General features: G+C 51.4%; 1 protein-coding gene across 3 annotated transcripts in view; it reads left to right on the top strand.

Annotated features, from left to right (window-relative positions):
- Enok (histone acetyltransferase enoki mushroom) overlaps positions 1–24,582 on the top strand; it is a 28,830-nt gene extending 4,248 nt beyond the window's left edge. For 2 of the 3 annotated variants that reach the window (XM_076784488.1, XM_076784497.1), the window contains exons 2-6: positions 3,056–3,940; positions 13,204–13,670; positions 14,400–16,231; positions 17,949–18,352; positions 18,949–24,582. In XM_076784488.1, the coding sequence (XP_076640603.1) occupies positions 3,395–3,940; positions 13,204–13,670; positions 14,400–16,231; positions 17,949–18,352; positions 18,949–23,523 (7,824 nt within the window). In that variant the 5' untranslated portion in view covers positions 3,056–3,394 and the 3' untranslated portion in view covers positions 23,524–24,582. The remainder of the gene's footprint in view (positions 1–3,055; positions 3,941–13,203; positions 13,671–14,399; positions 16,232–17,948; positions 18,353–18,948) is intronic. The other variant, XM_076784507.1, reaches the window with a different exon arrangement.
- The last annotated feature ends 668 nt before the right edge of the window (positions 24,583–25,250 follow it).

Here is a 25,250-nt window from a genome sequence, read left to right as displayed (position 1 = left end):
TTTCGAGTATAATTCCCGATCGCCGGAATTGCAATCGTATTCACGGTCGGTGCCAGACTCTCTGGGAAGACGGCAAGGTTAATCTGTCGAAAAACTCGATGACTTTTGCGAAGCCTGCTTCCGTCAAAGATGGCGTCGCGTGTACCGTAAAAGTTCAGCGAAGGGTAGCGATATCCGTGGACAATGAGAGTGCAAATTCGTCACAAAAAGAAAAAAAAAAAATAGAGAATCGATGTTCGATATTAATAACGCCGGTACCGACCAATCGAACACTCGAACGGTTAAATAACAGTTCCGTTTAACCGTTTAGGCCGGATAGAACCGCCCAGTTCATCGTTCGATTCAATTAACGTTTCCCCCGATCGATCATTCGCTGGCTAATTAGCGGGGAATAACGGCGGTGGCGGTGTCAGTGTTCGTAGCTTGTAGGTGGTAGCACGTAGCCCGTAGCTAGCAGCTCGCAGGCATACGTGCCGGGGAACAGCGACATGGAAAAACGCGAACGAAATCGCGCAGGTCAAAATATCCTCCCTCGGGACACCGTCACGCCGCGCAGCCCCGGTTACACGTTTGCTTATTGTATTAATGTTATCTCGTGATCGGCGCGCCCGCGGGCTCAACCACCCGCGAACACTCGCGAATGATCGCGAACACCCGCGAGTTCGTGTCGCGGACAACGGACGAGCCTTTTCTGCGGTCCTCCAATGATAAAGAGCAGTGTCAATGCGGTGACCGCGATGAAGAGATTTCTGTGCGGGTCTCGTTGCTACGGACCGATCGAATCACCTATGGCCTGTCTGAGTGGAGGGTAACTTCAACTCCGTCGCACTCGAGTGGCCATGTTTACGTTTATTGCCTCGTCTCGTTGGACAGGGTGTAGGCTAATTGGCGTTTCTTTCCGGGGAGACCGAATCGCAGAAGGTGGTCCTCGATCGCTGCGTCGCGTCGCGACCTTCTACGCGCCAGAGACACACGTGTTGATCGAGAAACGATTCGGCTGTCGTCGTCGCCGGATCGTGAGTCATGCGTGCGATCGGAAGAAAGCTCGGGTTTACGAAAGGCTCCAGTTAATTACGGTTATCGGGGCCAACCGATTGCCTCTCGCCGTGTCACGAGCATCGGCCGAGTCGGCCGACGAACCATACGATTCGTTCGCGAAGGCGGTCTTCGATCCAGATCCCCACCGCGAAGAATTAGTCGCGCGCTATCAAATTGAATCGTTTGGTAAGGTCGACTTTAAAAGCTGTAAAGTGTTTGCACTGTCGCGTCTCGGACCGTGAAACTGGTTAATCGGAGCAGGAAGTTTCGAAACGAAAAACGTGGGAATCGCGGCGAGAGGGTAAAAAGTTTTGGCGGGAAACATGTCGACCGCGTCGCTACGAGGGTAGGTAACGTGGTTTCGAGAATAGAACGTGCACGTGGCGAGGAAACGAGGTCGTAAGAGGGATCGGAGCGCGGCGTGGCTCGACCTGTCGTGGCGTCTCTTCCGGTGGATCAACCGGAGCCGGTTTAACTCACGGTTTTACACTTCTTTTCTTTGGCCGAGCTCGGAGATATTTATTATCGTGCACTCGCGAGTCGCAACCAGCATTGACACCGGCATCGGCATCGGCCTCGGCACCAGCAGCGCAGCACTGGCCTAGGTCAACTTGTATCGCAGCTGCATCTCCTCGGCTCTGTGTGGAGCGTAATCGCCGGCGTTTGGGGACGCGTTTTCCCCGCGGAGCAATTAATTCATAGCGGGTACCGACCGTGAGAGTCGCAGGTTTCGTAGGCAACTACAAAATCCGGCTCCGATTTTACTCCGAACCCAGGCTGTGAAACCTTTGAATCTCTTCGAAGCTTTTTTATCAACTCGACTTAAATGATTAGCTTCGCGCGTTTTTCGCCGATTGTCGACTCCGATTGTTTCTACGGTGCTTCGGATACGTCGACGATGAGAAACCGAATCGGTTACTGGCAGGAACGTCGTTGGAAAATGCGGGCATTTGCGCGTGCAACTAGCTCAGTGGGTGACGCGCTCGTAATTATTGCGTGACACCGGAATTTCACCGTTGGTGTGCTAACGATCTCACGGAACTTCATGGGGTACATGTTCGAAGAGTTTAAGAACACGCCTCGGATAGCCCAGGATTCTGTTCTCGTACGAGATTGAATTCAGTCCGAACGGTTCCGAGCACGTACGAACGATCGACTTGAAAAGCCGCGCGCTTATAGGTCGCGTCTGGTTGCGCAATGCCATACGGTGATCACGGTGATTTTTAAATATTTCACTCCCTTCCACGCGAGCACCGTGCGTATACCTAACTCGAGCTCGAGCTCAGGCTCCGGCTCCGGCTGCGGCTCGGGCTCGCGAGGAGAAAGTTCATCGCTCGGGGGAAAATCGGCCGATCATCGTTCGCTACCGAGCTGGAAATTGGAATGGTCGTTTTCTCTCTCCCGAGGACTCGAGCGAACAATTTCTCATCGGTGGTCGTTGCGCAACGCCTTTCGCGCGTACGCTCCATCGGTCCGATGATCGATTCTCCATCCTAGAAATCAGAAAAATAATACATTCGGATTACGCTCGTCGCTCGCCGGAACGCTCGAATACGTTTCAATTAATCCCCGGCGCATGTTGTTGTAACCGAAAACAATACTTGGCCGGCTAGGAAACCGATCGATAAACGTCGCTCGCGACCCTCTCCCATGCTAATCAGAGTCGCACGCGTCGCGACCGCGACAAAATGCGCTCTCCCGAATCCGTTGCTCGCGCTCCGAATTCCTCCCCGTTCACGCTCGAATTTTACCCAAGCCGAGATCTCTTCGTCTCGCTATCGACGTCGACATTTCTCCCGTTCGGGAGAAAACTTCATTAGCTCGAACTGTGTAGGAAAGTGACAACGCCGGAATGCCCGAAGAATTTCGTAGGGTAGTTTGAAGGTGCACCGCGCTAGGATTCATAGGTTTTCCCCGGTGAATGTTATCGACGAACGAGTATCGTCTATCGTGAATTTTTTTTTTCTCGGCATCATCGATTTCCAACGAAATGACGTGTTGGATGTTATGATTTCAGGTTGGAAGTAACGAGCGATCGAGCGTCGCAAAAGCTGGGAATATAAACGAGAGCAGAGGCTCGGAAACATAGAAGTAAAGCAGAGGGCACGTACCGACACAGACCTCGACAGGGACACGAAGGAAGAAGGAAGAAGGCCAGATTAAGCGAGCAAGCAGCGAGCAAGCAGCAGGCAGGCGCAGGATGTGAATGTCGTGGCCGTGACACAGCCGACCCAGACCCGGAGGCGCTCTCGCGTTGTCCACCGGGTGCGTATAACCTGGCCAGGTACGTGGCGGGTGGGTACGCCGCCGCCGGCGCCGCCCTCGTCGGCAGACGGCCGACGGAGACGGAAACGAGATGGACGAGCCGGAATCCGCGGAAACGTGGTCGGCCTGGTTTCTGGATGCGATCCGGAAGATCCGCAGCCAGAAACAGAGGCCGAGCGTCGAACGGATATGCCACGCGATCCGCCAGCATCACAACTTCCACGAGGAGGAGATCGCGGAGCACCTGGAGGTCGCCGTGAAGCGCGGCGACGTGCTCAAGATCTTCAACAAGGGACAGTCCTCGTACAAGGATCCGGGCGGTTTGCAGTCGAGGCCGCTCAAGGTCGGCAAAGTCTCCGACCTGAGCAAAGTGCTCAGTAAAGCGGTTAGGGAGCTCGGCGAGAGGGAGGGCTCGACCCTCAAGACCATCGAGAAGTACATCAGGCAGAGCCACACGGTCGAGGAGGAGGCCGAGGGTGATCTCAGGACGGCGATCAGGCTATCCGCGAAGCGGGCCGTCGATCGGGGCATCGTTATTCAGGATGGCAGGCTCTTCCGGCAACCGGACAGGCCACCATACCTCAAGAAGATTGGGGATAACGCTTACCTGCCACCGCCGGAGCCTCCTGTCCCCAAGGTGAGTCCATTCGATTCTTCCATCCCTTTCGTTTCTCGGTCAGCGCGTTCAAGAATCTCTTCGGTGGTGCCGAACGTTTTTGAACCCTTCGCGGTCAACGGTATGCTCGTAATCTTATCCTCGTTGGAATGAAATATACGGTCCGGTCGCACTAGACATAAGACCGCAAAGGTTTAAACGCGATCGAGGCATGACTCGAGGTCGTTTCGCGACCGTATCAGCGATTGTGTACACGTAAACCGGTTGAACTTTGGAGCGATTCATACGAAAATATAACGCCACGCTAGCATGGGCCATAGAACTTGGGGTTAAACGATAAAATCCTGTTCGACTCGAGCGAAAATAAAAGAAAATAGTATATCCCGATAAAGCAAACAATTAACATACATGGTCAAAATATTCTGGGGTGGAGTTTCTTTGCATACAAATGAGTCTTGTCTACTTGTACGTAGGAATACGTAAACAGTATCCTTAAATGAGTAGAAGCAAATATAATTTTTCCAAATGGTACCGACGTACACTACCGGCCAAAAGTAATTGGCCACATATAAAAATCGCATAATTTTCTTAAAATAGAACCAAACGAGTTGAGATTTCTTGACACGTTAAATGACAAAGTTTACTAGGTAACGGGTAAACGAAATGTTGAAAAAAATTGGTATTGGTCGGAATTACGAAGAAAAAAGTTAAAGTAAATTTTTTCAACTTTTTTATCTGAGCCTGTAATGAAACTTTATTCAATACGTTTTGTAGATCAACGTCATTTATATATACGGTGAAAATTTCATCCAAATCGGTTAATATCGTTATGAGTCATAAACATTGAACTGTGATCACATAAGGGTGAAATTCCTTGACAATGCCGAATATCTGCGACTTTCATTCTTAAGCTCTCATCTTGAAATGTTTATTGCTCATAGCAACGTTCACCGATTTAGATGAAATTTTCACCATACACATACTTAACGTAGATCTACAAAACGTATTGATTAAAGTTTCATTACAGGCTTGGATAAAAAAGTTGAAAAAATTTACTTTAACTTGTTTCTTCGCAATTCCGACCAATACCAATTTTTTCAACATTTCGTTTACCCGTTACTTAGTAAACTTTGTCATTTAACGTGTCAAGAAATCTCAACTCGTTTGGTTCAATTTTAAGAAAATTATGCGATTTTTATATGTGGGCAATTACTTTTGGCCGGTAGTGTATTAAGGGTCAGGTTACGCTAGGCAGGTCAGACGCTGAGGGTCTATAAACGCTAGAAACAAAGACAGGGTAAACAAATTCTGCCGATAGAATTTGTTTACTCTGTTTTTGTATGTAGCGTTTATAGACCCTCGGCGTATGTCTAGTATAATCTGACCCTAAGTCGGCGTGCAACAAGGAAAAAAAAACAGCGAATCGAGTAGGTAGCGTGTAGAGCGCAGGGATAATCGATTCGCTGCTACGCAACAACCCGTGTTATGGCTGGTCCGAGCGTAAGATTTATTTCTCGGTTGGAGTTGGGGCACACGCGCAGAGGCGCTCGAAGCTTTTGTCGGGCATTGTATGGGACCGTTTTTGGCGAACTGTCTCGGAAATGGAAGATATCTGGCAGAGGTCCGGCCCGGCCCGGCCCGGCCCGGGTTAATCCCCGCGTATCCGTTACACCCTTCGCGCGGCGTGGCAGGACAACCTTTCTCCCATTCTTTCGGGCCCGGTTAATGTCGCCCGCTTCGAAACAACCGCGAAGAGTTGGCGTACTCGTGTCCTCCGGGGAATGCAAATCGAGCGAGCGAACCAGGCGAGCAGACGAGCAAGCGAACGGTCGTTCGGCTCGGCTGAAATGTTTAACCGTGGAAACGTTCGCAGGCGCACCTGTTCGACGAGGCCGCGAGTATGGAAGACGGACGTCCACGAGTTTCGGAACCACCTGTACTCGGCGGAGCCCGGAGTAACTGTTGCGCGAATATCACGAGAATTTTCACGGCCCTGAACTCGGCGGAGCACGTTTGCGGTGCTAGAACCGTGCCGACGCGTATCCGGAACTCGTCCGACCTCTTCCAGACCGCGGTCGGATTTTCGCGCGCTACTATTATCGCGGAGTATCAATTAACACGTTAAGTGCCCAGCCCGATTTTACTTGCCGTTCCGTTCAGGCCATAGTTAGGTCCGTAAGGACCGGCGAGTCCTGAACGGAAAGTCTAGCGCCGGTCATTAGGGAGCCGCGCGGCGTTTAACGTGTTAACACCTCGGGAACGACGTTGATACCTTGAACCGAGTCTCGAGATAAGGAAAGTCCTGAATTAAATTTTCAAGATCTCGTCGCCCTCGGAATTATTATCCTCGTCTCTCGATTTACCGATTGATCGATGCCGATTCGCGCGAGACCCTCCGTTCCCAAAGTCATTAACACATTGACTGTCGAACAATCACCCCTGAATACTCTTTCGGAATCGAAGTAATTTAGTACATAATTTAAGGCACGCATCGGGGGCTAGAGCTTAGGCATCGGCTCTTCCGCGAGCGAAGATAATGGTCGTTTCCTTGCGGAACTGGTCCGCGACGAGTGGCCGATCTCCGCGTCTGGATTCTTGCTTTCCATCGACTGCTCGGGTTCAGTCGGGGTCAGCCGTCGCGGAGCAAAAAGTTGCCGAGTTCCCGGTTGGCTCGCAACGATCCATTAATCTCGGCAAACCGATCGGCAAGCGCTCGTTCGGTATGCCGCGTCGCCGCGTCTTTCTCTGCTCTTTCGAGAGAGGAGCCTCCAGTCCCGTTCGCACGAGAGAAATCGCGCATGGCATTCTATTCTTCTCTCGCGGACCAGCCTGTCTTGGCTATCTCTATCCGATACCCCGTCTACCGTCGATTCGTTTCATCGTCGAGATCGGTTCCAAGACAATTCGAACCTTTCTCATTTGTTTCTCTTGCATTTTCCAAGACATTTCTTTTTCCGGTCGGTTCGACTTTGGAGTCGACAAGAGGGCTAGTCGTTGTAGGAACTTTAAACGAAATCCTATCTCATAGTGTGCGAAAGTTCGTGGGCTCTGCGGCTGTAGTGGAGGACATTGTTTGACCTTCCCCTGTGCACTCGCCGACTTAGGGTACGAGTACAACAGAGCTGCGATACTAGCGAAGAGAGCGAAGCGAAATAAAATGTACGCTCTTCTAATGGAAGCGTTTGCGTTGGAGCTATGAGTACCAGCAGTCGATCGTAAAAAGCACAGCTCTGACGACGCTCTCTTCGCTACTATCGATGTCTAGATGTCTAGAAACTTGCCTGACATTCATTCCTTGGTAAAACAGCAGTCTCAGTTTTTCAATTATTTTCTCTCCCATTTGATTGCCTTCGTTCCGATGTGATTTAGTTTCAAAAGAGCGATCGGGGAAGAGATATTTGCCGGCAGGGAATTTATTCGGTCGAAAAGGCGACGCGTGGCCGGATCGAAAGAGTGAGTCGGCAAGGAAAAGAATTGACGCGGCATGGCGTGGCGTGGCGTGGTATGGCGTGGCGTGGTGTGGCGTTTCCAGGGCATGAGTCACACGAGTTCGCGTCCGCGTTCGTATTCGTATACGTATTCGTGTTCGTGTCCGTAACGGCGCAATGGAGGAGGTAGAACGTATGGGTAATCAGCGTAATGCAAACAGGCCGCGGAAAAATAACGGATCGTTTCGTGGATATTCGCGACTCGCTCGCTAGGCGCACGGTCGTCCCAATTTTTGTTCAATTGCTGACTAATTAGCGTTCGATTCGATGCCCATTGGCGAATCAGGAGCACTCTCTCGTCAGGGTCAGAGAATTTCGGCACTAAAGTGCCAATATTCGTTGGAGTAACTTTCGCCAGTTTTAAGTATCTACACCTAACATTTCACATATATCATTAGAAACATGTTACATTAAAATCTCGAAGAAGGTCACCTCGGGACCCTTCCCTTGTCGGAGAGCGAAACAATATGTAAACAATACTTGCACACAAGTGTATACACTTCTGCAAGTTGCTCTCGCAAAAAATGCCGCAAGTTGCTTGCCGATGCTCGTTGAATTGTGGAGAGAACAGAGGAGTTGGTGAAACGTTAACCCTTTGCGGCCCTAGATTGACGTTGGACCAGCTATGGTAAAGTGCAGGTAGTTCAGGCAGATTGGCTATTGGATCGCAAAGGGTTAAGGGGATCGGTGACCATCAGCTTCTCGCGAGAAATTGGGTGTCGGAGAGAGAAAGGCGTGGGACGTTTCGATGAACGACAGAGTGGATGCGTGGGTATTTGGAGCGGCGCGGCGCGGCGCGATGTGGCTCGGATGACATAATATTATATAAAAGCTGGCAAAGATGGTCGCGGTCTGGCTTCGTGCTTCGGGCTTTGGGCTGAATCATGGCCGGCTCATGGCTCGTGGCTCCCGCGAATCAACGAGGGAAATATTACGCGGTCGTTACGGTCCTTTCTTCGTGCGGCTGGCTAGTCACGCCGTGTGCCCACGCCTTCGAGAGGTTCTGGAACGGGGCAGCCAGGGGAGCGAGAAGGGCCAGCTGGAACAGAGGGGAACAGCGGGGAGAGGCTCGGGACGATGTGCTATCTCGGCCAACTTCCGGCGACTCGTTTGTATATCGCTTCTCTTATTGATCCTCCGCGCGCACGGAATCACTCCGACGGAATCAGTCCGTCTCTGTCGAGCCCTCTCCCCTTCTTGCTGTTCTCTCCCCTCCTCGTGTCCCTGCGTTCCTAACGACCGCGTTTTATGCGTGTCAGACCGCAGAGTGAGCAAGCAAGAGAGAAATAGCCGGGGGGGGGGGGGTGGAGGAGGACAGAGAGCGCGCGCGGAAAGTTATAGAACGACCGCGCCGACGCGATTCTGCTAATTCTCTCCTCTCCTCTCTTCGCCTCCCCAACGGCCGCCGCGTTGTTCCCTCTGTCTCTCCTCCAGCTGCTTCGAAGGCTCGCCGTGTCGCGTCGCTACCGCCAGTTTCCCGCCACTGCGCGTTTCCCGCGTTTTTTCGTCGACCCTTTCCCTACCACTACCAGCACACCTTGCTCGTTCGTTCTCCATCGATCGACCGCTGGCCGAACAAGGGCTACCGGTTCCCCGTCCTTCGGCCGAACCTACCGCCGCGCTCTTCTATTCGATTCGAACCTCCGCTGTCTCCCGTCTCTTCTTGATCCATCCGAGCCCGCACGAAGAATCGTACAGTCACGATCCTCCCAATCTCATCATGTAGTCTAAAACCGAACCGGACTTTCGCAGACCCGAGAATAACATAATAACATGTGAATACGCTAGTAAGTAACCTGCGACATTTTTGTAACGAGATCGACTAACAGAAACGTGCACGCTTGTGTACGAATATTCGAAACATTTCGTCCAACCGAGCTCAACTTGCTGGTCCCTATCTCATAGGCGTTTACGCTTGTCACGAGAGTCGCTGTCCCAAAAAATGTCACAAGTTGCCTGCCAGTATATTCGCAACCTTTGTTGAATTTAGAATATCTCGGATAGTTTCGATGCTACGATTAAAGAAGCTCCTGGAGTAAATTCTTGAAAGGTCTGTCCCTGTACCCCAGCGACCTTGATCGACGATATCAGGACAGAGCCCGGAAGTGGCCCAGAAGTCGGACGTTATCGGATGATCTCGATCGACGGGGTGAGGGATTCGGCAAGGAGCGGGCGTCGAGCAGCGCTAACGAGGAGAGCATGGCGATAAACGAGACTGAAAGCGCGCGATGAGTCAGTGATCGTGGACAAGACACGAAAGAGAAGGCAGCCGCAACCGCAGCCGCAGCCACAGCCATAGCCGTAGCCGCAGCGGTGCGGCACGGTGCACGAGAGAAACGTCATCGAGCGTAAGGACGCGGTTCACCGGAGCGCCCAATCGCGTAACAGTTACTCGACGATTGGCCGTACTGCGTCGTCGAGCAACAGGTCGTTGGTCCGAGAAGCGGAGCTTGATCGCGCGTGTTCCGTTCGAGGAAATTCCTCTCGCTGCAGCCGAGAGAGGCCCCGACGAAAATGTCACTCGGTGACAGACAACTGGCTCCGGTAGAGCCGTTCGCTTCACCCATTCTCCCCTGTTGCCGCTACTACCGCCGGATCCCTGCTTCATGGATCCATGGATCCATGGATCCAACGGGGATATTGATATCAGCGGGCCGATCGCAATTCGATTCCGCTGGCTGCGCGCGAACCGCCGCAACAGGTCCCGGCTGCTAATCGAACACATAGTTAGGCTCGCACGGAGTATGTATCGGTTTCGCGTAACCGCGATAAGATTTCCGTTGCGACGCGTGCTCGTCGATTGTCCAACGACCCCGGTTCTCGCGGTAACCTTCTCGTCTCTTGATTACTAGATTCTAGATTCTAGATGAATAAAATGCTAAATGAAAGTCCTTTGCATTAATTGTGAGACATACGAACCAAATAAGAGTTTATTTCTCTCTTTAGAGATTTGATGATGTACGAACAACGATTATACAGGGTATGGCCGGACGGGTGGTACAACCGGGCAGGGGATGATTCTACATGTAAAAATAAGTACGAAAAAAACGAATAACAATTTTTCGTTCGACGCCTCGTTTTTGAGAAAACCGATTTTGAAAATGCAGCAAATACGTATGTTATTAGGTAGGAATCGTCTGATCCGTCTGACCATGGCCAACCAATTCTATTTCCTCCATATACTAAAGCACGCGAAACCGACACGATCTTTAAACTCGATTTTCTCGAAAACCAGGCGTCAAACGAAAAAATGTTATTCCATTTTTTCGACTTCAATAGATATTCCAGAATTTCTGGAGATTTTTTAAATATTGGAACAATAAAAGAATTAGTCGTAAACATAAACGACCCTGTATGCGGACGGAGGGTTGATCTTTCTACAATACTTTTTGAAGTTACACCCACCCATTTCTGCCGAGAACGCATAAAATCCGCTGTTCATAGGCGAAACTTGCGAGGAAGGAGATTAGAAGAGAGTAGCCGTAATTGACTATATGCTGTGAATTAGGTCCAAATTGGGCTTCGAAACGATAGAAGCTAATAGAGCGAAAGACTCCAAATCGCAACGTGTTCGACATCGTCAACGAATCTGTTGATTCAACCGGCCGGTGATCTTATCGCGCATCTAAACATGGTAGCCGATGACGACAGTACCGAACATTCTACATACGTTGGTGTAACATTCGAAAGGGGTATAGCGTTATCGGCCGTTCGAGTACCGGAAGCTCGCTTGGTTCGATAACGCGCCGAAGAAAACTACTCGGAGAGGCGTTCACGATTAATTTTCATTCTTTGTCGACGTTCGTGACCTTGAGAGACCTTGAACGAGCACGGTATACCGGACTGTAGCAGCGATGTTTCCACGGTGGTCTAGGCTCATGGGATTCAGATGTTTGGGGTGGACATATAAATATCGTTGGGAACTCGAGGATCGGCCCAGAGGCGGTACGACAATACTTGAGGATATTCCTTTGTCCCAAATTGTTCGCCCCCTTCGTACGTCGCGTCGTACGACAGGTTGCACAAATAGTTGCACGAACTTATTCACTTTTGTCTCAGTACAGTTGTAACGTCGTTTTACAGTAGATACGTTTTCGTGACGGCACCGATCGTGTAAAAAAAGACAGGCAACCACGGTTGTAGTAACTATTCTGAGAGAAAGGTAAAAAAGAAATGAAGAAAATGGTATAAAAATTGGTTGATGCAACGGGATATGTATTCTCACGTGAATTTACTACGTGAGTTACGTACCAATGAACAAACAGATTAAAAGAATTATTTAAGACTCGTATCGTCTCTAGACCATTTTACTTGGTTTCGAATTTGTGTGACCATTTGCCCAGTAAGTCCTCAATATTTAGGACCAATAGCAAACTATGCCATCTGCCAAGCTACCAACGATAGGTAGCAGGTACTGTCGCGAGTTTTGATTTGTTTGGCAACGTCGAAAGTTGTTGGCAGGTTCGGGAACGGTGGTCGGCCGTTTCGCGCGAGCACCTCGGCATATCGAGGCGAAAGATCGAGTCTGCGAGAGCGAGTGGCGCGGCGGAGCTCACGGTTTTAATAAGATGCACCCTCGTTGATGCAGAGATATACGGAACCTAGCTGGCTGCATTATTACCGGAATGAATAATTACGTTTTACGGTGGTCGGTCTGTCGGTCGGTGGGTCGTCTTTCGTATGCAACGCGCGCGATACCATATACCATATATTGTACCTACCGACTGCGAATACATAGAAATTGAGGCGCACCACTCTGAAGGGAACGCATCGGTATCCAACGACATTCGCTGATACAGAGCCTGCTCGATCGAGCCGTAATAACAGCTTTCCCGGCAATAACGTGCGCCCGCGGTTTCGCCGAGTGTGAACTCCATCAACTTTGCGATCTCTCGCACCCCGTGGGTCAACCGTCGAGACGGACCAGCGATAGACTCCTTCGTTTTTCGCTTTTATAGTTTTCCGTGGGATCGAACGTTTACCGCGTTTTCCCCGACTGGGTGAAACTTGCTGGAATATCCTGATGAATGTTTCAATTCGCTTCTCGCGAATTATTAACCAATTACTACCTAATAATCGCATCCTACGGTTACGATTTAATCTCGCGCGAAGAACACCGCGAATTACTGCTTCGTGCCCGACGTAAGATCGTCGCAAAGTTGCATTTCGCGTTCGTCGACCACGCGTTGCAATTACTCGATCGTGTTGTAACGACGATCGACGATTACGGAGCGTGACACTTGATCGAATTAGTAGAGGGGTTTCAACACCTTGTTCTATAATATCGAATGAGTCAATGGAATAAATGGGTTACTCGTTTTTGTTAACCCATTTGCATCGTAAGGAAATACGAAAAGAAGGCCTTCATCACCAAAAACTTTTTTCAGCACTCCACAGAACTTCATATTTCGGCGTTATAAGAAAAAATCAGAATTACTACTTTCATCTTCAACAACACCCTCCATTTCTACTTTTAGCTAACGAATAATGATAGTGACCAACAAATTTGAGCGTATGCATACGGCTCCGATGATAGTGACCCGAAAAATTGAGCGTATATACACGCTAATGATGCAAATGGGTTAATTCGAAATGAAATTTCTCTGTCATCGATATTGAACCGTTAGCGAAGAGACAGGGATACGTAAAGTGTAGACCTTTTTGCCTTGTGGACAACGATAAACGAGAAAGAAGTATCGTAGAGAGAATCGTATTGACAAGGGTGGGTAGGTGCTCCAGTTGTTTGTACTGTAACGATTGATCGTATTTATCGTTGGTGTCTGTTGTCTGTCGCAGCTGCCGGCTCCTCTGCCGATATGCAAAGAGTGTCTCGGCGCGACGATAGCCGGGAACAACAACAACACGAAGCGGAACGCGGCGGAGAAGCTGAGCAGGTGTAGCGTTTGCGGGGCTGCTCTGCACAACATGTGCGCCCCGCAGGAGCTCTCGATCCTGGTCGACAGGGGGATTACGTGGTCCTGCGACGACTGTTCGCCGATCTGTGCCGGTTGTCAGCTGGAACAGGAGTCGCAGAACTATCTGGTGAAGTGCGCCGGCTGCGTCAAGTGTTACCATCCCACCTGTCTCGATCCCGCCCTCGACAAGAAGAATAAGGCGCCCTGGAGATGTCGACATTGTCAGACCGCGCACACGCCGGTCGTCAAGGACGACGGGAAGAAGAGCAAGGCGCAGGATTCGTCCTCGCTCGACGACACGCCGACCAGCGCGAGGAAGAGACACAGCAAGTTACGCGAGAATAGAAAGTAAGCACACTACCAATCCATAAGCGAGAACGAACGAAACCGAGCCCAAGCAAGCTCTCCCCTCCTTCCTTCCTTCCTTTCTTCCTTCCTTCCTTCCTTCCGTCCTTCCTTCGCGCGCGCTTTGTCCAGACGTCGCGAGGCAATCGTGATCACCGATTAATCCCCGTCTACATTAGGCAACTTGAGGTTAATCGACTCAATCGCCCAAACAAAAGTTGCCCAATGTAAACGCGGCTTTCGCGATGCGACTAAATTTGAATCTAGTATCCATACGTATCAAAAGGAATCGATACCTCTTTTCGAGTAGATCCGACTTAATTCGTGCAATTCTTGGACTTGGCTTTGATCGAATACGGTATCGGTTTGGTATGGAACGAAGAAGGATCGGTAGCGTTAATTGGTGACGAGTACAGACCTAAAATCTTGATACGTATGGATACTTCTTATCGAGTACATCGGTATCGGATTGAACCGTCTATAATTGATCACATTGGTATCGGTCCCATCGCTGATCGTGGTATTTAGATTTAACGGTTTCGCTGCTGAGCACAGATTTAAACGCAGCGAACAATATCCTTGTGGCGCGGCGTCTAGATACGGCTGCGGATTCCGGTCGTCTCGGTGGAAGTTGCTCTCGCAACGAGACGGTCGCGGGAAGGATCGCGGTGGCACGGCGATCTCGATCGACACGGTTTATTCGACGGTGGTGTCGCGTTCGATATGTTTCAGATCGACGGTATCCAGAAAGAGCTTGACGATCGCGACTCCCGGAAAGAAAGGCGCTGCTGGAGTGGCACAGGTGGACAGCAGCTCGGACGGTAATGCGGGTGTTGTCTCCCCTCGTCAACCACCTTTAATTTCCTCTCCTATACCACAACCCCCCGCCCAACTCGCAGGCCAGGGTAGGCTACTCGAAGAAAAGAACGACCGGATCTCGAAGGAGAAGCAAAAGTTCTTTAGGCTGAGCGCATTTAACGCGGAGCACAATAAGTTGAAGCGGGTGGGGGGCGGTGATAAGTCTATGTCCTCGCAGAACGTTAGTCCTAGGTTGACTCGGGGTAACGCGAACCAGAAGAAGCAGCAGCAGCAGCAACAACAACAACAACAACAACAGCAACAACAACAGCGGGAACAACAACAATCACAACAACAACAGCAACCTGCACAGCAGGGTAATAAAAAGGCCTCGTTAGCGTCTAGCAGCAGCAGCAGTAGCAGCGGCAGCGGCAGCGACGCATCCGATAGCGATTCCTCGGATGCTAGCGACACCACCGATGACGATGACGACGATGACGATGACGACGATGACGACGACGATGAGGAGGAGGAGGACGAGGAGGAGGGTAACAGCTCGAGCGAGTCGAGCGACTCGTCCTCGGAGGAGGACGCGTCCGAGGGTGGTCGCCGGGTAGCATCTTCTCGGATCGAATCCCCGAAACCGAGGAGTCCATTCTCCTGCGATCTCAGCGAAGACAAGCCCTGGGGTTTCGCCGCAGCCGCCGCCAAGTTGAACGCTGAGTCGCCGTTTTTCAGCAACATCAACAACACCTTTGGCGCTCCGTTGCCCAAGCTCGACGTGGGCAGCACGCCGACGTTCGGCTTGCACATACAACCGGCAGTGACCGCCGCCTCCGCCGTCACGGACAGCAAAAAGAAGCAAAAGAACGTCGGTGTCGGGGCTGGGGTTGGTGTCGGTGTCGGGGTCGGTGGCGGTGTCGGTGGTGTCGCGTCTTCCGGTTTCACCGGCGGTATCGACAACAAAGTGAAGCCCGGCGCTGGTCAACTGAAAGGCTTGTTCGACGGATTGAGTCACTTCTTTTCAGTGCCTACGAACAGTAGGGCGAGGTCCGGTGTGGCCGCGCCTAATTACGCCCCGGATAGGAGAAAACGGCCTAACGCGGACGAGAAGAGCGGCGGCAGCGTCGCCAAGCTCCCGAGGGGACCTCAGCCGCCGTCGCCTACCGGCGCGAACAAAAGAGACGTGTCGTCGCCCGCCGTCGTCGCTGTCCCCGTCGCCGGCAAATCGAAGGAGAGGAAAAAAACGACGGCGGAGGAAGCGCCGAAGTTGCCGAGGCCCGGGATCTTCACGCCCTCCGACGAGAGTTTATTCGTGGTTGGCTCGTTGAACGAGAAACTGCCGAAAATGACGCCGTCGAACCTGGTGAAAACCGCGGTGAACAGTAAGAGGCACGAGCATGAGAGGAGAAAATTGATGAAGGACGCTTCGTCGCTCGTCAAGTGCGCCGCGAACGACCAGTCTCTGTCCTCGCCGTCGTCCTCGCCGTCGTCGCACAGGCACGATCATTACCAACGAAAGAGGAACAACAATAACAACAACAACAACAACAACAACAGTAATAGCAACAACAACAACACGGTCACGGAAACGAGCAACAGTCAGACGACACGCCACCCTGTGCCCGCTGTTTCGAAGTCCGGCCTGTGTTCCGATTCCGTGAAATCAAATCCTAACCTAAAGTCCAATCCACGAGCCTGTACTAGCGCCACCACCACCAACACCACCACGACACCCCGCGCGACACCCTGCTCCACCAGGAAGGGTAAGAGTCTATCCCCGACCCGCTCACGAGTCCCTTAACCTCGATGATGCACCCAAAAAAAAAAAGTCGCAAAAAGAAGATTTCCCCTCTAATCTAATCCTCGCTCACCACCACGTGGATGTGTTGGCGGTGTGGTGTGGTATATGATATGTGTGTGTACATGTGACTCTGACACGTAACTTCTTTTCCAGGATCAACGTGATTGTTCTCTCGTACCATGCGTGTAATCTCGCCCGATCGAATCTTTTGTGTTTCCTATGCTCACGGGACCGTTAACGAATGTTCGTTGCTCTATCTCGTTCGATCGCGAGGGAACAGAATCGCGCGTTCGAGCACAGAACAATCAGGTTCCTCGATAGGATGTTTATGGGTCACACGGTGTAAAACCGATGGAAATCTGTCTCTCACGGTGGTGGTAACCTCTCGTGTATATTCTCGAAATAAAACGAAATGGATCGGATCGGATCGACGACGACGATGCCGCAACAGGATTCGCGTCTCCGTGGATCGCCCCGAGGATTTCCATCGGTTTCACGCCACGAATATTTACGTGGTTTATTGCATGTCACTAATAATTTTTTTTACTTGGCTCTGGCACACTTAACTGTCCTTTAATCCATGCCGCATATATGTATGTATTTATAGGGTACACGATTAGTGCACGCTTGCCAACGCACCCGACCGTACATGCAATCGTTTCGTACACACTTTTGTTCATCTTCGGTTCTCTCTCTCTCTCTCTCTCTCTCTCTCTCTTTCTCTCGCTTTCTCTCTTTCTCGTTTTCGTGTTTGCCGGTCGACGCGAACAATTTCGAGACTCGAGCACCAAAACGCCTCTGACAGATGTTGGATTCATCGCTTCGCGACTCGGTCGTGACCACCCACAAACCTCTAAGAGAAATTGTTGTCGAAGCCACGTATCCTCCGATCTCCCTCTCCCCACGTAACAATCGGAAACGTGTAACCGCACTGGTCAGTTTTCCAGGACGAAGAAATACGACACTGGGTGGCATACTATTGATACACTCAGCCGGTCCCGTATTAGTCGAAACTGGAGCGTCTACCTGTTGCTGCTGACACTTAGCAGGCAAACACCGTTGTTGTTGATAAAACTCGACGCCCTTCGCAACGCAATACGAAAATGTCCTTTTGCCATCGAAGAGCCAGGCTACCGATACTCTGCCAACACATTCCACAAATACCCGATCCCACAGCTTTGCTTTCTCTCTCGATGCCCCACCGTACTCACAACTATTAACAGCTCTACTCGACCCCAGAATTACCGCCAGAACTGCTCACTGTTTTTTTTTTTTTTTTTGTTCGTTTGGATTATATTCGTCGAGGTTGTGCACTGGTTAATACCATATTGTCACGCATGTTCGATCAAAGTAACATTGCTTTTGTTTTTCGGTCGACGACGAATTGTCTAACGACCGATCCCGTGCTTTCCTCGAATCGTTTCGTGTTTCGTGTCGCGTCGCCCTCGAAAGTATCGAACCGTGGTTGTAGTAACACCTCCTCGTCTTGGTCCTCTCCTTCACACTGGACGCGTCGAAGAAACGCGCGAAGACCGCGATGACGAACCATTTCTCTACTCGAACGTTTTTCTTTCTCTCGATAGAGATCTTCCCAGCGAAGAGCTCTACTTCCGTCGTTCTATTCGTCCCGCGGAGGTGTGCGAGCACGAGAAGAACCAACCTTTCAACTCTGCTTACAGAAGAGCCGATTCTACCGCAGACCTTGCCGCCCGGCGTTACGCAAAAGGATGTCGATCTGTTTAAAGACGCCCGGGACAGGGCGGCGAGACTCACCGTTTCGAATGCGGACGGAGAAGACGACGAAGCCGCGTACTCGGCTCTTAGTCCTGGCACCGGAAATCCTGCGGCTGGAAACGGCGCACGGAACCCCGCCGCCATCGTTTTCGGTCGGTACGAAGTGGAGACGTGGTACTCGAGTCCATTCCCGCAGGAGTACGCGAGATTACCGAAACTGTTCTTCTGCGAGTTCTGCCTAAAGTACACCAAGAGTCGAGCGGTACTCGACAGACACATGGACAAGTGCCAGTGGAGGCATCCACCGGCCACCGAGATCTATAGGTGCAACGGACTGTCCGTTTTCGAGGTGCGTTCTCTTCTCTCTCTCTCTCCCTCTTTATTTCTCTACCGGTTTCTCTAGATTTGTTACGCGATCTCAAGACTCCTATTCTAGAACTCAGCGTTAGGCATCACTAGAATAAAATCTCATTCTTTACTCGACTACAGTTCCTCGATCGTTATTCGTTCTTATTATTCGTTATTTCGTCATTCGTTACCCTGTAGTCTGCTAATTAGCGACACCGATCGGGACCAAGTTGCCGGCCAAAGTCGTAAAGCCATTATGTTTCTCGAGCGTATTCGGTTCTCGCCTTTAATCTTGCTGGCGATCGAGAATTCGGACACTTTGCTATCCTACTGAATTCAATGGTTATTCGCGAATGACGAATCATTTTTTACACGAATAAGAAGATGACGAATAAACAAAAAAAAAAAAAAAAAGATTCCGCTCATCGATAATGGTTTATTGGTGACCAAAATAACGTTACTCATTCATAATAGTTCTCCATAACCAAAATCTGTTTGTTAAATGTATTAACACCTGTCCCGTAATTTTTAAATTTTGTCTTGCAACAATTATGAGGGCTGTTCTATACTAATCTCGTATATTGTGTTCGCTTTCAGATCGACGGTAACGTGAACAAGATTTACTGTCAGAACTTGTGTCTATTAGCGAAATTGTTCTTGGATCACAAAACCCTGTACTATGACGTGGAGCCATTTCTGTTTTACGCGGTGACCAAGAACGACAAGTACGGTTGCCACCTGGTCGGCTACTTCAGCAAGGAGAAGCACTGTCCCGCGCAGAGATACAACGTCTCCTGTATCATGACCCTGCCGCAGTACCAGAGGCAGGGCTTCGGTAGGTTTCTCATCGAGTTCAGTTACCTGTTGTCAAAGGTCGAGGGCATACCCGGCACCCCGGAGAAACCTCTTTCCGATCTTGGTCGGGTGTCGTACCACTCGTTCTGGAAGAGCGTGGTCCTCGAGTACCTTGATGCCCATCGTAACTCGACGGACATCCGGCTGGGCGACATCACGAAGGAGACCGGCGTTTCGGCGCACGATATCGCGACCGCTATGCAGCTGCTGGGATTCATCAAATCGGTCCATTTGCCTGGCGAGGGGAACTCAAAAGTAGCTGTGGTAGTCGATTGGAGCAAGGTGAACGCTCACATGGCGAAGGTGCGGAAGAGTTCCCGCATCAAACTGGACCCGGACTGTCTCCGATGGATCCCGTTGCTCACGCAGATCCCGAACCCTTACCAAAGCCCCGAGGAGAGCGCCGACACCAGCTCCGAAACTTCTCCCGTGGCGGAGCCGAAGCAAGCGGCCGCGATCGTCGAGAAGATTCAGAAGGTTAAGATCAAGAAGAAGCCGAGGGGGAGAAGGTTGGGCCAGAGGAGGTCGTCGCCGTTGAAACAGAAGAGCTCGCAAAAGTCCGCCGCCGCCGTTGCTGTACATAAAGAGATGTCTAAAGAGTCGAGGGACGCAAAGGAAACGAAGGAAGCGACCAAGGATACGAAGTCGGTTAAGGAGTCGAGGGAAACGAAGGAAACGAAGGAAATGAAGGAAACGAAGGAGGCGAGGGACACGAGGGGGAGCAAGGACCCCGAAAAAGAGACCCGGACCACCACCTCCACGACGATTCCCGAATCGTCCAAAGAACCAATGGACGTCGAGCCGAAGGCCGTTCCGACAACACCGAGGAACTCCAGATCGGTGGCGACTGCAAAAAACGCGAACTCCTCGGCGGCTAGCTTGACGAAGGTGACACCTCTACTGTCGACCATGTCGAGGCGAAGGATCAGAACGCCGAAGACTCCTCTGGCGGTCGAGAGCGCTACGACGACGGCAACGACCACGACGACGACGACGCCTCTCCGCAAACGAAAACATTCCGAAAAGACTGAACCCGAGGAGAAGGAGAAGTCGGAGGTTAGTTCGAGGAAGAGGACTCGCGAGTCTTTGAGGGAAAAGGAGAAGGATAAGGATCGGGAGAAGGAAAAAGAGAGGGAAAGGGAGAAAGAGAAGCCAAAGGAGAAGGAGAAGACGAAGGAGAAGGACTCTCCCAAGGACAAGGACAGGGACAAGGACCACGCTTTGCAACCGGAGAAGACATCGCCAAAGCTGGTGACGTCGACTCCGTCGTCAACGGTGCAGAAGCCGACGAAGAAACAGTGCAAAGTGGACGACATCTTATTGAAGGTGACGAGCAGGCAAACCAAATATTTGCAGGCGAAACAGGCGAAAGAGAAGAAGAACGCGGACGAGGCTCAGTGCAACGGCAAGGAGGAGTCGAAGGAGGCGAAAACCCCGCCGATGTCGAGGCGAGGACGAGCTAAAGCCGAGAAAGAAGCTCTGAAGATGCCTCAGTTGAAGCCGGAAACGCCCACGGGCGACAGACCGGAAAGTCCTGTGATACCTCCTCCTTCGTTGTCGCCGTCGGCCGAGTCGGAGAAGCCCGACTCCCCTGAACGCAAGGAATCGCCCGTTCCGGTGCTGGTGTCCCAACACGCCTCGAAGGAGGATAGTCCCGAGACGAGTAAAAACGAGAGTGTTGAGGAGAACGGCGCGATCGTGCCGCCGGAGCCGGAGACGGCGTCCGCGAGTCCCGGCGAGTACGAGGGCGGCGATGAAGACGAGGGGGAAGAAGAAGTACCTGCACCAAGGCCGAAATCCGTGACACAGTGTTCGAGCAACCCGGAGACCGAACCAATCGAGCAACCCGAAAAGACCGTGGACGGGAACGCGATCGCGATCGCCGAGATCACCGAGATCGAAAAGGAACCCGTGGAGGAGGATACGGAGAAAAGCCTGCCGCCGAAAGTCGAGTCGGAAGCGAGAAGCGTTGAGAGCGAGACGACGGAAGCTCCGAAGGAATGTGATAAGGACTCGGAGACCGAGAAAGCGATTTCTCGTAGCCCGGATACGTCGAAATTGGTACCTGAAGTTTCTTCGCCCAAGGGGGAAGAATGCGAAAAATTAGAAGCTATTACTCAGGATAAAGATAGCCCTAAGGAAGAGACGATTTCCGAGAGGATAACGACGCTCAAGGAAACGAAAGAGGAGTCGACACGGCCAAAGATCGAGGCTTCTCCGGTAACTCCCACGGAGAAGAAAGAGCCGACGAGCGTCGTCGTCTCGAACATAGCCTCGCCCGAAACCGAACCCCTCACGCCGCAGGAGAAATCGCTACCGATCATGGAGCAACAGGAGACGATGCTCCTGCATCAGACGCAGCCGGAGGAGATGAAGCAGAACTCTCCCGAGAGCGGGAAGACGACGCCTCACCTAGAGAATCCCGGTTCGGTGAAGCGGACGCCACCCTCGCAGCCAGACCTACCCTCCATGGGTGTGTACACACCCGACTCGACTACGAACTCGGTGCATTCGTTGCACTACGCCCAGTGCGATCTGGACGTCAGTCAGCTGGGATTGGAGTCGCCGACATCGATATCCAGCGACCTGGCGTCTCAGAACAGCGTCGAGAGGCCGCCAAGCGCGCTGCCGTCGATGCCGGCCTCGGTCACCGTTCCGATTTCGGTTTCGATGCAGATCGCGCCATCGGCCACATCGGTCGCGGTGAACATATCGCCTCAGGTTCAGTACGCCGACTGCTCGATGCCTCAGCATACGCCGCCGGCTCACGTCAGCATTCACCATCCGATGCATCAGCCTCACACACCGCAGCCGCTTCAACAGCCAAGGACGCCGCAGTCGCACACGCCCCAGAGCATTCCCACGCAGAGTCCTCAGCCGCTTCCACAGAGTCACACGCCGCAACCGATGCCGCAGTCCCACACGCCTCAGCCCTTGCCTCAGTCTCACACGCCGCAGAGCATACCCACGCAGAGTCCGCAGCCTCTGCCGCAGTCCCACACTCCTCAACCGATCCAATTGTCGCTGGCACAGCAAACGCAGGGCCAGAACATGACGCACAGTCAGTCTCAACAGTCGCAACCGCAACAGCAGCAATCGACGCATCAGCAACAGCAACAACAACAGCAGCAGCAACAGCAACAACAACAACAGCAGCAGCAGCAACAACAGCAACAGCCACAGCCACAATCTCACAGCAATAAGAGAGCTAGTGGCTCGCAGACGACCCACAGATCAAGATCGGCGCAGCAGAGCAGCAGATCTCATCGAGCCACGCCTCCGACGCCGCATACTCAAGCCTCCTCTCAACACACCAGCTCCCACACCAGTTCTCATGCGAGTTCCCACACGAGCCATACGACTGTGGCGCACACCAGCCACGTACCACCCCAGTACCAACAGTCGTCGTCGATGAGCGTGCCGCCGGTGCCTCATCTGCAGTCTCACACGCACGCCGCTCACTCGCACAACATGGCCGTGATCTCACAAGGGAACTACATGGCAGTCGCCTCGCAGACCTTCCCCACGCAGAACACGTACGTGATACAACATCGCGGCAGTAGATCCGGCGCGCCCACACCCTGCACCACCGCTACTAACTTCTACATTCAGACGAGCGCGATGCCGCCGCACTCGCACACGCCCGCGCCGTCTCTGTCCGCCTCTGGGAACCACCAGACCACCAACTCGTGCAGCCTGGCAAAGCTTCAACAGCTGACCAACGGCCTGGAGATGATACCGCCCACGCCGTCGCCGGCGATGAACTTAACGCCGCCGCCTCCGATCCCGCACACCATGACGCCCCCTCAGACGTCGAGGCAGTTGCCGACCCCGCCTCAGGTGCCGCTCGGCTACCCGAAGAACTATTACAATGTGAACGCGGTGCCACCGCCCGGTACGCCCGGCCCGCCTAGCAGGTCGACCTCGAGGTCCTCGGCGAATGCGAACATGGCGACCCTGACACAACCGTATCCGAGCGAGAGCCTGTACAGACAGACCCTGGACCCCGGAAGTACCTGTCCCCAGATGCAGAGCGCCGCCAGCCGGGTTAGTCCAAACGTGGCGCTGAACACGAATCTCATGGCTCAGTACGGCTACCGGGTAGCCCAGCCGGGCACCGGCTACATGAACCAGGCGGCGCAACTCGGCGGCTTCATGAACCAAGCCAGTCAACTCCCAGTGGGAGTGGTGAACGTACCTGCGCCGTACCCTCAGGACCCCCATCAGCAGAACCCAGCGACGGTCTACACAACCTACCACGGCTACATCAACGGAGGCCTTATGCAGCCCCTGAACAGTTCGATGAGGCCACGCTAGCCCCTAAATTCACCTAAACGCACACCCCTTCACCCGCAACGGCAAAACTTCGACGCGGAGAAGGCCCGAGGGCCCTCGTCCGCTTAGCAACGATCATTGTTTTCTCGCCGAGACAAGTTTACAAGCGTTCTGCGCGATGCGATCTCGAACTTGATCTCGATGCCGGGAATACGTGGCGTCAACCGAATCGCCAGTCTACCGATCGCTAGTTCTGTTGCTTCCACCGCAAGAGTATCGTCCTTCGAGGGAACACCGCCGCAGTGACCTCTTTTAATCCACGAGAAATACGTTTCGTTTTATAGTACCACTGACGTGGGTATCACGCAGCTTTTCCCTATGCCCCCGTTTCTTTTAGCTACTCCATCGAAACGTATCGACGCGTTCTTTTACGAAGTTAGTTAGCCCCGAAGGTTCACGCGGATCGTGGTCCTCGAAGGATCGAGAGGAGGACAGCTCGCATCGAGAGGCTTTGCGACTTGTCGACGTGTACACTTATGTACTGTCCGTGTCTCTCATTGTGGTGTACTATCCAGCACAGGGGCAAAGGGATCACGCGATGGAATACACCTGGAGTACTAGTGATAATCTTCTCAGCGAATAGCGGATTCCTTTCGCATTCCTTCCTAGTACCACGTTATGAGACACGGATAATACATGTGCGGGATACGATCGCGGTATCGGATAAGAAAATTGCGAAGCATGGGTTCTTGGTAACTCTGTGCATTTACAAAACGATTAATCATTATGTACCTTGAGGATCGATCTGTCGATCGGTCGAGGTCGCGGAAGAGATATACCACGAGTACGTATACATCTTCCCTCCTCTGTTTTGGGATCTACGATCCACAAAGCGAATACCTATTTTTTAGTAGGGCATTCCTTCTTTGAATCGCAACGGTGTTACGTTTTCTGTATAATAATAATAATTATATATTTACATATACATATGTATACATATGTATACATATGTTTATATGTGTATGTATTTATATATATTTGCAAATATATATATATATATATATTTATATATATATATGTGTATATATATATATGTATATATATGTATATACATATATGCATATATATATACTTACAGAGAATATTCTGTTTGATATTATCGATTGTTGAACGTTGTTGTTTACGTTTTCTTCGAGGCACACTGTACTTTACTGTATCATAAAATACTTACTGCTACGATCATTCGAATTGTATTATTGCGAATTAATTATTACAATTGTCAAAAAGTCGGGATCATCGTGAACGCGTTCGTTGCTCATTTTACCGTGTTATCATCGTTCATCATCAGCATCAACACTACGTTTTTCTCCAGTTATCAGCACCGCTACCACCACCACCACCACCACCACAACCACAACCACTACCACTATCACCTCTATACCCCTACCTCCTTACCAGCCACACCCCTTGACGCGATATCGTCCTAATCGTGATCGTCGTTATTATTATTTCTATCGATTACTATTATCATTATTAATATTATTATTTTTATGATTATTAATATTATTACTATTATTATCGTCATCATGATACCCAATCCAATATACAGTTATAGTTTTATCCGGTTCGAGCGGTCCGTCACATGGACACGAGGAGACAGATTAGGGAAATCGACACACACACACACACGCAGAGGACAAATTGCATTCGTTCGTTACTCTCTATTGTATGTAATAATGGTTTTTATTCTAGCTAATATTTGGAGTGAA

Source organism: Halictus rubicundus, chromosome 1, assembly GCF_050948215.1.
Source record: "Halictus rubicundus isolate RS-2024b chromosome 1, iyHalRubi1_principal, whole genome shotgun sequence".
NCBI classification, from domain to species: Eukaryota; Metazoa; Arthropoda; class Insecta; order Hymenoptera; family Halictidae; genus Halictus; species Halictus rubicundus.
Note: the sequence above shows the minus strand (reverse complement) of the source record. Positions and strands in the feature narration are given on the sequence as shown.